Below are 13875 nucleotides of genomic sequence, written 5' to 3' on the forward strand. Positions count from 1 at the left end.
TTACTTGCTATAAAAGATCACTATTTATTAGTCACTTTAGTTTCGTACGCTCACAACACTGTTTCACAGGTCAAAATGTTCATATAGACTAAGGGGAGTGGCAGTAAAGCATCATTAAAATCATCGATATATGAAAATGAAGTCTTTAACTGGCTTGAAATCTAGGAAAAAAACAAACAGCTGTCTTGGAATTCGAAGGGAGTCTTTATTTATAATTGCTGAGTACCTACATTAACGGCAAGAAATCTTATTGGTTGAAAGATCATTTGTTTGCTGATGTGATTATCCTAGTTAGAGAACTTAAGCCAATATTAGGTTTCTTAAATAACCTTTGACCTTATTCCTGATGGTCATATGGTCACATGAAAAACTCGTGCTTCTTTGATAATATTAGGTAACTATTTTTTTTTGGGGGGGGGGGGGCATAAACTTTGGCCGACCCCTTGTGTTCATATAAAACACGTGTTTCTTTTTTTGTGTATAATGGGTTAAGTACCGTTATTAACTTGATTGTGTGTTTTTCTGTTTGCGTGTATGTTTCTGCAGTGCATGTACACGTGAGCTTATGTGTTGTACATGGTGTGTGTGAGAACTTTTTTCTAACGGAAACAAGGGTTTATGACAATCCTTTTCTGTCACAAGATATGCAATTCTGAAGAGACGTTGTAGTATTGTTTTTTTAAATGTTGTTACCATACGTTACACAATGTACGATCTGTGAGCAATAAAGTTCATGTATTCATTTGTTTCATTCATTCGCTAGTTCCAGCCACCCATTCATTCATTGATTCATTTGTTCGTCTATTCATTCTTTCAATCATTCATGCATTTGTTTATTCACAAAAGAAAAGGTACGAAATACATTTTTCGAAGCAAGAAATAACCACACAAATCAATCAGTCTCATTTTTAAAAGTTTATTGAAGTACAAAAAGGAAGTAGGCGTATACTGACCAAATGAATTCACAATAATATAGCAGCGGTAAAATCTTAACACTTGAGTTTACTTTTAGTTGTACATTAACTCATAGTGCATGGATGGGGGGATGAGGACGGTGTCAATGACCTGGATCACACCGTTGGTTCCAGAGACCTGGGCTGCGATAGTGGCGTCATTCACCATGGTACCTGAACAAAGAGTAAGAATAAACAAACAAAATGAAACATTAAAAAAAAGGACACGTAATGAAATAGTAAAGAAATAAATAAATTATACACAAACACATAAGACATTTAGGTAATTAGGTACACCGAAATCAGTTACTCAAGCATGCGCAACTGGATATGATTTTGGAAACGGTCAGACGTTTCCGACAGGCTAGGCATCCGACGTCTTTGGTCAGCGATACTGACCGTTTTCAAAACCATATCCAGTTGTTTGAGTAATAATTGCTTTTTGACACAATAAAGCAATACATACATTAAGTTAAAAGCAGTCTAATGCAAGTCCGAATAAAAAGATTAGAAAAAACATGTAGTTGAAACAATATAATGGAGGAACAAACTGTTACCAAATGGATTGAAGCAGAAAAAAGAACATTGAGAGGCACCATAGAATGATATAAGCACATACTATGAGCGAAAAAGACTTTAAGCATTCAATCATTAAGAAACTCATGTCTTTTTAAAGTTTAAAGTCCTTGTGAATTAAGAAATGTTAGATTGATAAAGGTTATTGTCGGGCATTTTCTTGGAAACCTAACTCACCGTCACTCGACATCTTGATAGTCACGTCCATGCCCTGAACGGTCTTCAGCATGTCTCCGTTGCGGAGCCCGGCCTGGTAGTAAGCGCCGGGGAGAACATGGTACGTCAGGACGTTAGTCAGAGCCGTCACGTTCTTCAGCAGACCGTCCAGAACTCCTGCCGGCAGCTTGGCAAAGGCCTCGTTGGTGGGGGCGAACACGGTGAAAGGCCCTTCACCTACATGACAAAAGTTAATTGTATTGTTTCAACGTGACTTACGATTGAAGGAGCTGAGTCAGCTGATGATTTTAAGATGGCCGACCCCTGACGTCAGAAGGCAACATGGTGGTGCAGTTTCAGAAACATTTGCAGCAAGCTAATCAACTGATGTTAAAAAGGGGTCAGCTCCAAGATGGCCGAACCCTGACGTCACAAATCAAGATGGCGGAGCCCATCAAACGAAGCATAAAGCAGTCCTACGCACGACCTAAAATAATGATACAAGGCCTATGCAAAAGATGCCAAAAGATGGCATAGCGTAGGAAATATTTTAAAGGGGGAAGCTGATATGACATCAATTCACAAATGAGGAATATGTATTGATGAATTGCAAGCATTGTGGACCAGTTATGTTGACCTAGTACCTTACAACTAGATTGAAATAATCCTTGAAAGTAAAACTGTAGATTAACACTTTAAAATGGCTACAGCCATCATCCACCACTCCTTCGGAGAACAACATGGCGGCACCCATGGACACGAGTGAAACAAATACAGTTTTTTTTTTAATCTTACCTGACAGAGTCGCGACGAGACCCGCCTTGGAGACGGCTGTGACCAAGGTGGAGAAGTCTTTGTTGCCGACGGCGATGTCCACGACTGTTCCCATTGGTAGGGGGAACATCACCTGACTGATGACGTGCACGACGCCATTTCTAGCAGTGTTGTCCGGCTTTGTCACAGGAGCGCCCTCTGCCGTAATGACCTGGAATCACAGAGGGTATCAGTCTCTTGTTACGTGTCATTTTTACGTATCTAAATTATTTTGCACCCTTTTCATATCGAATCGCGAAAAGTTTCAACTTTTTTCCCAACATTTACTAAGGCCACATCAAGTACATTTTATGGATGACATCCTCTGTAGACTGCAAAAATAGTGAGAGGCCGAAAAAAAATGGCTACAAAAAAACAAGATGGCTACATTTTCATAATAGACACCATAAACGTTGTAACAAGAATTAGAGAGACAAAATAAACATAGTACAGTCAACAAGGCATTCATTCCTGTATTTAAGAAATGCACTGTACTGATAGTAAAAGTGACACTAGTGTGGAAGATAATGGTATCACTTAAAAAGTAAGCAAATACACTCATGACTTCCATATTGCTGGTACTTTACAATTATCCAACAAGTTTCACTTCTACAACTTCAGTCATGGCTACCGCGGTAGTGTCACTTCTACAAGTACAATCATTAGGCTTAAAACATATTTGCTCATTTTGGTAATTTTCCGTCATGTTGACCATCTCCAATAATAAAGAAGAAAAAAATCCCGTTTTTTTTTCTGAAACCAAGCGAAAAGTAATGAGCGTGTGGATGTCATTCAGAAAACTTACTTGCTGTGGCCTAAAGCATGTGTTATGAAATAAAAAGTTTTCATATCAGCTCTGTGATGAACTCAGGACATTTATAGATCTTAAAACGCTGGTTTTAAGGAATGATACAGCATCTATAATATCAACTTACAGTTGGTTCGCTGGCATCGTAGATATTGATCCTGATCTTAGGTCCTGACAGAGACGGAACCAGGAGGTTGTTTTTCAGGTCCGTAGACAAGGCCTCACCAGGGGCTACGTGGAACTCCAAAACCTAAGACAGATAAAGATAATTAACATTTTAATAACAGAAGAAAAACAATGAAGAATAATTAACAGTGGCGTCACTATGGCATGATGGTAAGGTTTTGGTCCAGAACCTAAAGGTACTGGGTTCAAGCCCGTCGACATTCACCGATGTTCTTTCCTTGAAATATAGAAAACCACATACGACGAATTTCCTCGGTTCATTCATTGAAAATACCTTGCTTTGGCTAGGGACGTTAACGTTTCTAGGATGGGGTGATCCATTGTCAGGATAGGGCCTTAAATGGAAGTCCTCTACTTAAAAATAGATTCAATTCGAGCACGTTAACGTTGAAGCACCCATATCAACTAGATCGGAATGTTTTCTTATCAACTCCGAAAAAGGACCTCTACTCTTTTATATAACTGTGGTGTGGCTCCCTTCTCAAATACGAGATCACCATGTAGCGTCCCTTAAGCTACGGGCACACCCCGCCGTACGTGCAAATACGTGCTGTCTACGTATACGTGCCAAAACGTGGGCAATATTTTTGGATTCCATAAGTGGTAAGTAGCGCCTCTGTACGAACTCGTAGGGAATCCCACGGATTTTGGAGCACGCAAACACGCCGTAGAACTTTACGTGCAGGCAAAAACTTCGTGAGCCATCGATATCTGGCTGCGGATTCACCCCCCGTACGTGCCAGTACGTGCGACGCGCCCGCTCTGTACAGCCTGAACGTTTTCAGAAATACGTGGCGAACGTGGCCTCCCGAGAAAACAGCGTACGGACAAATTGCACGTACGGCGGGTTGTGCCCTTGGCTTTAACGAAGCTAAGTAGTCATTTTCACCAATGTTGAGTAAGGAAAACCGTGTAAAAGTGCTTATCAAGCATCCATACATGTCAAGGGATACGAACCCAAGACCGCATGAGTTTGGGCCAAACATCTTCAAACTTACTATCTACCCACGCGTCTGAAATGGCATGCCAACGACCTGACACCAAGTTTTGAACTTCTATAACCTCTGCGTTGGCGTTACTTTTTTTGTCTTTTTTTCTGGGTCAATTCTCTTCAGGCTATATGTATCTAGTACAGACGTACATCCTGATTTGGCTCATTAAAAGGCGGTTTTCTGGTTACTCCTGAAAACTTGATAACACCCTCGTAGCCTATTAGACATGGAAAAGGTCGACAGGTGAAGCGTCCCATATTCATGAACATACTGTAGAAGGAAAAATGTTCGCGGTGGTCTTATTATTTCCGCGAACTGAAAAAAAAGCAGCAAGAATTTTTAATCTGTCTTTTGCTTGTCTACCTCTTTGTTTTAAACGCCACGAATTTCCTCACTTTATTCTTTGCGACTTTAAAACTACCGCGAACGCTTCATTTTTCTTCTCCCGCGAAATTAAATCCCTGCCAATATTTTCCGTTTTACAGTCGTTCACTAGCAGTGGTTTTACATGAAAATATCCTTTTGAAATTTTCCGATCATTATTTGTGACCTAGAAAAGAACAAAAAAAGGTCAGATTTCGGCTTGGTAATTAGGAACGAACCTTCAATAATGAAATGGAAAAGGTGTTTTCTGCTCATTAACGATATGCCTTTGATCACAAAAGCAGAGAAGACCGTATCTAATTCTAAGGGACAAGACGCCCAAGCAACGTGAGTTAGGTAGAATGACAAGATCACTAATTGCGTATCAGACTGCAGTTCAATAAACCCCATACTCAAGACTCAATCACGTCTTGAGTTTTGACGTGATGCACGTTAATAAGATATTAAACCTTCATATCTTAAGCAGCACGTTAACAAGATATCAAACCTTCCGTAGTACCAGAAAAGGGCGCCAAAATTTAATAATTTTTTGATAGAACGAGACCGGAAATAAAACCAAATTTCCTGACAATCTATGAAATAGCTTATTGAATTCCGTAGCCCATCGACATAAAAACAAAAAATCAAAAGCTATTAGAAAAATATCTTTTTTTTTAAGGGGATTAAAGCCTAAAGTTGGCGTCATGACGGTGTAACGGTTAGAGTGTTCAGCTCCCAAGATTTCATGACGGTGCGTCTTTGCAAAATGCAAAATTTCCTCACTTCACTCTGGTAAAAACGAGTCCCGAGCTCAGGTTAGTGCCGTCCCTCGGATAAGACATTAAATGGCGATCCCATGTTTGAAGACAATCGCACCTCGAGCACATAAAATGTAGGATTTTGGCTCCTAAGAAATAGGTCGAAAATGGTCATTTTCCTGTTCTTTTCAAACAAAGTTTATAGCAAATTCTTGCCCGTGGGCTAATTGCAGGTAACATGAGAGATTCAAACAGCGTAAGAACAATGTCACAGGTGTCTACTCTAGTCTAAAACTAGTCAAAATTAACTCTAGATCCTGGGTTATTGGGTTCGACTCCTTTTTTTTAAGGCAGTGGAAGACTCCATCATTTCTATTATGTGTGGGTTTTGTGATGTTAGAAGGAGAATTGTTTCTTTTTATAAATGAGATGTTTAAATTGTGCCACTTAACAATGGAAGAGATTGCCACGTGTGGAACAGAACAAAGGTCACTAAATAGGTCATTTGGCAACACGTTGATTGCAGTCACGTTGAAACTATGTTAGATCACGAGTGTTTTATGTGTGTCTTTCACAAACATGAGTTTGTTTGCAATACAAGCCCAGTAGACCGCCTCATGGTGTAACACCCCAGGTTTGTACTGGACAGTACAAGCTGCATATCCGAATGTATTTCTTTGATCCACCTACACCGGTATGGGCCCCTACTTTGTTCGATGATTAAAAGCTTGACTGGTTCATTTGCGTGCTAGAGGTGTGGCTCTCCTCAAACACGGGACCTCTGAATAGCGTCCTATCCGAGGAAAGGCCCTAACAAAAACTCGCTTTGATCCTGATTTAAGTAAGGAAATCCGTGCAAATTACCTTTCCAAAAAGCAAAACGCTTAAGCGCATCAAGGGAAGCGAACCCAAGACTCATTATGACACTATATCACCCTACGCCAGTTTAGAGTTGCAATACAAGTAGCTGAACCTGTTCTGAAGTTTCTGTCTGAAGCAAAAAAAAATGCTTGCCTAAATTAGGAATTACTCAATCACTGAAAAGTCTCTATTCTTTCAGTTTAGGGTTGCAAGTGTTTACAGCATTGTCTTCGAGTAAAGGGTTTGATTTGTTTGTTTAAGGAAAGTGGGCGTGGCAGTAAACTGTCATTAAAGTCATTGTAATGTAAAATTTTCAGCGCACCGCCCCCTCTTTTTTTCTTTCTCATGGCTGTTTGAGACGATTGCTGTCATATCATGTACATTTGTAATGGAAGAATTAGTTTTAATAGGATACTTTTTCATACTTATTCGCCACGAACACCCCGACCAACAGATCGAATGCAATGATACGTGTCGCCCGTCAGCAAATTGGCAGCGACAATTTTTAATGGCAAACACCTCTTCAGACACAGAAAGCCACCGCTACCGCTTACATAAAAACAGCTATGTTATGCAAAGGCATGTTAAACCAGTTGAGCAAGACACACTTTTGTAAGGTAGATTACGAAACAAGATATAAGCAATTATAAGTCTCATTCGTTATATAAAGAACTACAGTTATGTATTGGCTTAGTTGTATAAGTGATGCATTTTTTTACCCTACCTGCGTCAAAAGCGTTACGTTGGATTCCAGTGTCTTCACCAGTTCTTTGGGCAGGGCAGCAAACGCAGCATCCGATGGCGCAAATACTGTAAACGGACCTATAATAACAGAATGACATATTGGGTATGGTTAGGAAAAAAAACGCAAACGTCTTCGAAGCGAAACAGGTGTTTATTTTAATGTATTTCATTTTTGAATGATTCAAGAATTTACCATTCATTTTAATTACGTTATCTGTTCCCAAGCACCTGAGGTACTTAAAACACATTCCAAAACGAAGTTACAGCAAAGAATAGAACAAAAAGAAAATGTAGCCCCATAGTCTTTTTGAGGCCGTTAAGGTAGTGCGTTGTTATCCACTGTATCTAGGTCACGATATGGTACGGTGGAACCCAACCCTCTCCTTCTACCACCATTTACATGTACCTCCCAACGTTAGACAGGTAAATTTTGTACAACTGGTTGGAGCGAAGAAAGTCATGTAAAGTTTTTCCCAAGGGCACAACGTCTACGTAAGAGTAACCGGGAATCAAACTAGCGACCACTCGATCTCAGCTAGCGTGTCCCTGACAAAGAACAAAGGGTGGAAAATTATAATGTTTTTCAAGATACCTTTTCCTTCCAGTGCAGAAACAAGCCCAGCCTTCCCTACCAGCGCGATCAGTGTCGTCTCAGTGCCGAGCTCTTGTAGAACGTCTACTACAGTTTTAGCATGTGCACCTGCCACCAGGGCGAAGCAAACCACAGCAACTACAAACTTCATGTTGAAAATAAAAGTATTACAACTTGGCAACTAGCAAAGTACGAATCTAAAAAAGCGGAATAAGCTATAGCGGAAGGGGGTCTTTTTATATACCCTTTTTGCCAGGTAAAGGCACCAACGGTGAGGGATTTGATTGGTCGAGAGGTGTTTCGCTTGGTCTTGTGATCGACCTAGTTACGAAACATGAGCCAATATTTGGTAAGCGTTAGGTAACAGTAAGACAATAGTTACGTAACTTCTGAGTGTGTGACCTTTGACCTAACGCCTCATGGTCATATGAAAGACTCGTGTTATCGCTGGGTACGAAATGGGGTATTGTCTGTGCTTAAAATCCTGACTGTAGAAATAAACGGCAAATCAGCCTTTTAGCTTCAAAGCTTTTTAAGTCTAGTGTTTATGTGTGTGTGTGTGTGTGTTTGTTTCTTTGTAAGTGAGTCAGTTAGTGACTAGTGAGTGACTGTATTGTGTGTGCGAGTCCAGTGTCTATGTCTGTGTGTGCTAGGTGTCCACTACAACAGTCTCCGCGTATTTGTGTGTCTATGTGGCACTGTATATCTATTAGTGCATGTTTATGTGTGTCTGTACGTTTGTCTGTTGTGTGTGTGTCCGTCTGTTCGACTGTATGACTATGTGCTTCCGAAATTTAAAAGATATTTTGTCCTCAATGCCGACATTTTTGTTTGTTTGCTAGAATAAAAGTAATGCAGACAATAGAGCGCCGCCTGTCATTTCTAGATATTAAATACTCAAGTTTGTAGAGACCAAAAAACCGTCAAATTTGACAGTCATAGTTGACCGAAGACCTTGGTCTAATCCTGCCATCAATGGTAAGAAAAGATTATAAGTCAAATTCCATACGACACATTCACCCATTATTGTATCCAACTTGTAATAAACCTCTTTCATTTGACTTCCCTTTGTAGAATATTATGTGAGCGTGTGGATAACAAAAGTTGAGACCAAAACAACAACAACAACAAAAGTTATCTTCATTATAAAAGTCAAATTGGTAAGAAGGGTTGGACAAATAACTAAACACATAAAACATGGTTTTATGTATGTTTCCTCACATGTCTTTTTCTCACTGTGGTAGACTTATGTATGCGTTTTCGACATCTTATTTTTTAATTTTCAAGCAATATATTTACTAACTTTGAAGCTACAGTGTTCAGTATAGTTGCAAATGTGCATGTAGTGATGTATTTGCCGGTAGTGATGTATTTGCACAATTTAACAAATAGGTTGTCTTTGTACAGTACATTATCCCGTGACAATCTGTTTGTAAACTAGTTTGTCACGAGATGGTTTACTCTGTGCCGCCCCCTGAAGTAAACAAGTGGTATCATTAGCCTTATCTTAAAATAAGACTCGGTAGTCGTGTAGTGCTTTCTTGTATTGTTGTCTTACCTGGCGTGTGGGGTCGTAGATCTTAACTGCGGTGTATTTGAACGGGATTCTAATCTTGTCATACTAGCATTGGAGTTGATTTTTCACATCTTTTCTCAATTCTCTAGCGAATGAATTGATGCCAAACTTCAATTGATTGATTCTTTTTATTCTATTTCATTTATTCAACACATATACAATGTACAACAAATAAAAACAAATCATAAAAAGATTGCAAAGAAAACATGAAGGGGGGACAGAAGCCTGTGTGTCATTTCATATCCCCCCACCTTTACAAACTAGGTAGAAATGTAATGTTATGTACATAATATAAATGATAATGAAACTTAGAATGAGTAAACCAGGGGTTATTAATAACAACAAATGAAATCAAGTGAAACTACCGGAAAAATCATAACTCTACAAAAAATTGAAACTAAACATGATCTACAGATCATAAAGAAATAAGAAATAAGGGGATTTGGGGAGTTAAAAGGAGGTGGGAGGAGAAGAAAGGGCTCCACCTTCCAATACCATACCTTAGGCACAGTGGATAACAACCTACGCATACGGCCTCAAAAGCTGTTGGACTATCTCTACATCATTAAGCTCATTGTTTTCTGTATGTGGCACTAAGTCATCAAGGCGAGCGTACTGACACATCGCCATTTAGTGTTCATAATAGGATTTGTTCAGAATTGTAAGAAACGCCGTGTGCACCTCGACTATAGTATGCTTATGTGCTCAGCACCCTATTTAGCTCCCAAAACGATGTTGTGTACCTTTGATCCACAATGCGTAAACAATCTCTTTGGCGTCTGTCTCATACACGTGTGTCTCTTTGCCAAACGATTACAAACGCCATTTGCTGGTGAAAAATTAGTTAATGTAGTCACATGGCCCTTTAGAGGCTGTAGGGACAATGGGATGTTATCCACTGTGCATAAAAATGCTGTATGTATCATGGAATATAAGTGGTCTGAAAACACAAAGTACGGTCTGCTGAACACTAGATTGCTAACGGTGACTTACCATGTCATTTTTTTGTTCTTTCACATTATATTCTTTGAATTTTCATTTCTTTTACAATTTACAACATATTTTTGCTCATTCTGCAGCAAACATATTTACAGTATGGTCGCAACTTTCAGTAAGATCGCATACTTTTGGGGAAATGGACGAAAATTGGTGCGCTCAACGGTACAAGCATCGCAATGTGATCTAAGGTCCCCTTTTTGAGGCCGAAACGCCACGCGACTGTCACGAGATAGTTTGGATAGTTTACCGTGTATACGCCCCTTGGAACAGTGTAAACAATTCATATCATCAACCTGATTCCAAAAATAAGACTTAGAAGTTTCTTTGCATTGTTGTCACAACTGTCGTAATACCCGCTTTCCACTAGGACGGCGCTCTCGCTGCGCTGTCTCTGCGACCTAAACTTTGACATATTCCTAAACGAGTTGTATAGAAAAGAAACGAATTTTATTACTCTTTGTGTGTTTTGTTGTCCATTCAGTCACACTTTTACATGCTGTATGGTATACCAAGAATGAAATCAAAGGTTATACACATCCTATTTAGGTCACAGTGAGAGCGCAGCGCGATCGTCGTCTAGTGGAAAGGGCACATAAGCACCAACGGCGCCAATAACTCCTTAGACGGCGTTATATTCTTGTCCACACTGATTAACACTGCGCTAAAAAAACTCTGCCGCGTCAGTCTCGTACACGTGTGTCGTTTTCCTAAATAATTACAAAGGTCATTTGATGGTACACACAGAATTGGTGAAGATAAAGTACCATAGCCCTTGTGAGACTGTAGGGACAGAGGGTTGTTATCCACTGTGTATAGGGCATGATATGAATTAATTGTTTATAACGTTGTGGTCCAGATACAGCATGCATTATTAAAAGGTGGAGCCCATTCCTCTTTTTTCAAAGCCTTGTCCCTCCACCCGAAGTCAGGTGCCCTTACACTTGGGTGGAGTAAGATCGCGAAAAGCGTATAACATCCGAGGCATGTTAGGAGTTTCGAACCAAGAAGACTGAGATCTGGGCCCACAACCATAACCGCTACGCAAAAATGACGATACATATTTTAATAATAGGCTCTTACTAAAACTGTATTGGATCTCCGGTTATATCTACCCTGTGTTGTACTGTCTCTCACTTTGGCTAATTGTGCATCCTCTTAGTCTAGGGCCCTACACGATGAAAGGGCTCCTAGGAGAATAATCAATGCTTCAGCCGAAATGTAAGAAAAAAAGAGAGAATTTCTGTGTACTGGCCGCAATTGAAGACACAACACTCAATCAAGCGCTGTCTTATCCTTCACGTGTCTGCTCGCATGTTTGCACTTGGAGAAACAATCCTTGATCCCGAAAAACGATCTTTGATCAACAACGCCTGTGAAATCTGCTAGACAGCAGTTACCTACACGTGAATGCATTCTTTTATTTATGCTCATCGTTAAAGACACACATATACCCGCCCATACGTGCTAAATTGGCATTTGGCCTTTCGTTGTTTTCTCCTACTACAGATTGATTCGCAACTGAACTGCAGTTGACTTGAATATATGGGAATGAAATAATATTGAAAATTATTTTTAACCATATTGGACATGTCTTGGACTAAATTCTTAAAACTAGTATGATAAGTTTTGCATTTCTATTCTTGTCACTTGACAACATTTATGTTTGAGACCGCATTGTAAATATTGTATTGAATTATCTACGTATATATTAGAGGTGGGTACCGGTACAGAAAATTCCGGACCTGAACCTGGACCTAATGTTTTGCGAAAACGTTTAAATGAGCAAAAACAAAGGGATCTGTTTCATGGAGTATATATATATATGACTTCTATTGGCGTTTTAAAATCTTCAAGTAAATAACACTAATACCTCAGCTAACCTACTTCTAGACCAAGTTAGACCAAGTTAGATTGTACAGACTGTCAACTCGCCTCCTCTTCGCTCTTGTTATTTCTTAGGACCGGTAAGCCCCAAAACACGTAAATGGCTGCTGGTATAATCTGTTTATTTTTAATCGGTCCAAAATCCGGCCCACTGATTATTTCAATTAAGGCCCTTTTTTTACGGACCGGTCCAACGACAAAAAATACGGTACCGGTACATTGTTTATAGTGTACCCTAGTGGTGGGCATCGGTACAAAACCGTTTTTATCATTGGACAGGTCCAGAAAAACCGGACCTGGAAAAAATCGGTGGACTGGATGGTGGACAGATGTTAGACCTATTAGAAAATGAAGAGGTTACTAGTATATGGGCAGAAATTCACATGTTTGGGGATTACAGGTTTAAGAAAATAACAAGAGCGAAGTAGAGTACAGTATATTGTAATCTCTAACAAGTTTCACAGTCAATCGTATAGTAGCCGTTAACCTTGTAAGATTCTAAAACGCCAGTGGAACTCAAATCCTCCACCAAACAGATCTTTTTGTAACGGAATGGACCATTGTTCTGAGTATGTCCATTCACAGGTTTTCACATACTGAATCAGGTCCAGGTTCAAGTCCGGACCTGGATCTGATCCCTTGGACCTGAACTGGACCTGGACCTGAATTTTCTGTACCGGTACCCACCCCTAGTGTGCACTGTACCGGTCTGTTAGCAGCGCCCCCTAGTGCTACAGTACAATGTGAACCAGTCGGATTTGCCGCCCCAAAGAAGTTGGCAGGCATTAACAGAAACGTTTGTTGAATATAACAGTTGGGTGACGGTCGTGTACACAGACTTTAAATTGCTGGCAATTTTCATGTTTGTCTCTTTGTGACTACGTAACCCTTATACATACTCAATTTTAAATCATGACAAATGGTGATAAAACAAAGTATGGAAATCTAGCAACATCCTGCATGAAATAGTATCTACTGATTAAATTTTGACAAATCTCATCAATTGAACATATGCCTTTCAACCTAAAACGCCAAAGGGCCTAGCCTCTGAAATCACCTTACGAGCATGAATGAACAACAACAGCAATAATACCGGTGAATCTGGTATTCAGTTGGCTTTTTCGATTTCAACATAGGCCACATTAGGTAAATTCATGGATGACATCTGAACGCTCAATAATTTTCGCCTGATTTAAGAAAAATACAATTTTTTTTCTTCTTTGGAGATGGTTACCGTGACGAAAAATTACCCACATGAGCAAATTTGTTACGTTGTAGTCTAATGGTTGTACTTGTGGAAGTGACACTAGGTAACGTTGAGTGCTGTTGTCACCAATATGAAAGCCATGACTGTAGTTACCAAAGACGTGATACCTGAGACTTCCACAAGTGTCACTTTTACTACTTATACCAGTACATGTCTAGAATACAGCAATGGGTGCCTTTGGGGATATGATGATGCTATGTCCATTTCATTCTGCGTGTAGTTCATTGGTAGAGGGTGACAACAGTTGACAGTGTGGTGTGGTAGACTATATCTTAGAAAAATTTAGCACGCTTATAGTTTTAGTAGAAATTTACATACCCAAATGATGTTTATGCAACATCTTCAAA

At 39.7% G+C, this 13875-nt stretch overlaps 1 protein-coding gene across 1 annotated transcript; it reads right to left on the minus strand.

Moving 5' to 3' along the window:
- Positions 1–900: 900 nt before the first annotated feature.
- On the minus strand, positions 901–8050 carry LOC118429215 (transforming growth factor-beta-induced protein ig-h3-like). Its single transcript, XM_035839677.1, has 6 exons — positions 7803–8050; positions 7191–7288; positions 3434–3556; positions 2481–2670; positions 1707–1922; positions 901–1127 (listed from the first exon to the last, which is right to left on the minus strand). Exons 1-6 carry the CDS (start codon positions 7951–7953, stop codon positions 1009–1011), a joined length of 897 nt encoding a protein of 298 aa, XP_035695570.1. The 5' UTR covers positions 7954–8050; the 3' UTR covers positions 901–1008.
- Positions 8051–13875: the final 5825 nt, after the last annotated feature.

The sequence above is a fragment of the Branchiostoma floridae genome, chromosome 13 (genome assembly GCF_000003815.2).
Source record: "Branchiostoma floridae strain S238N-H82 chromosome 13, Bfl_VNyyK, whole genome shotgun sequence".
Taxonomy (NCBI): domain Eukaryota; kingdom Metazoa; phylum Chordata; class Leptocardii; order Amphioxiformes; family Branchiostomatidae; genus Branchiostoma; species Branchiostoma floridae.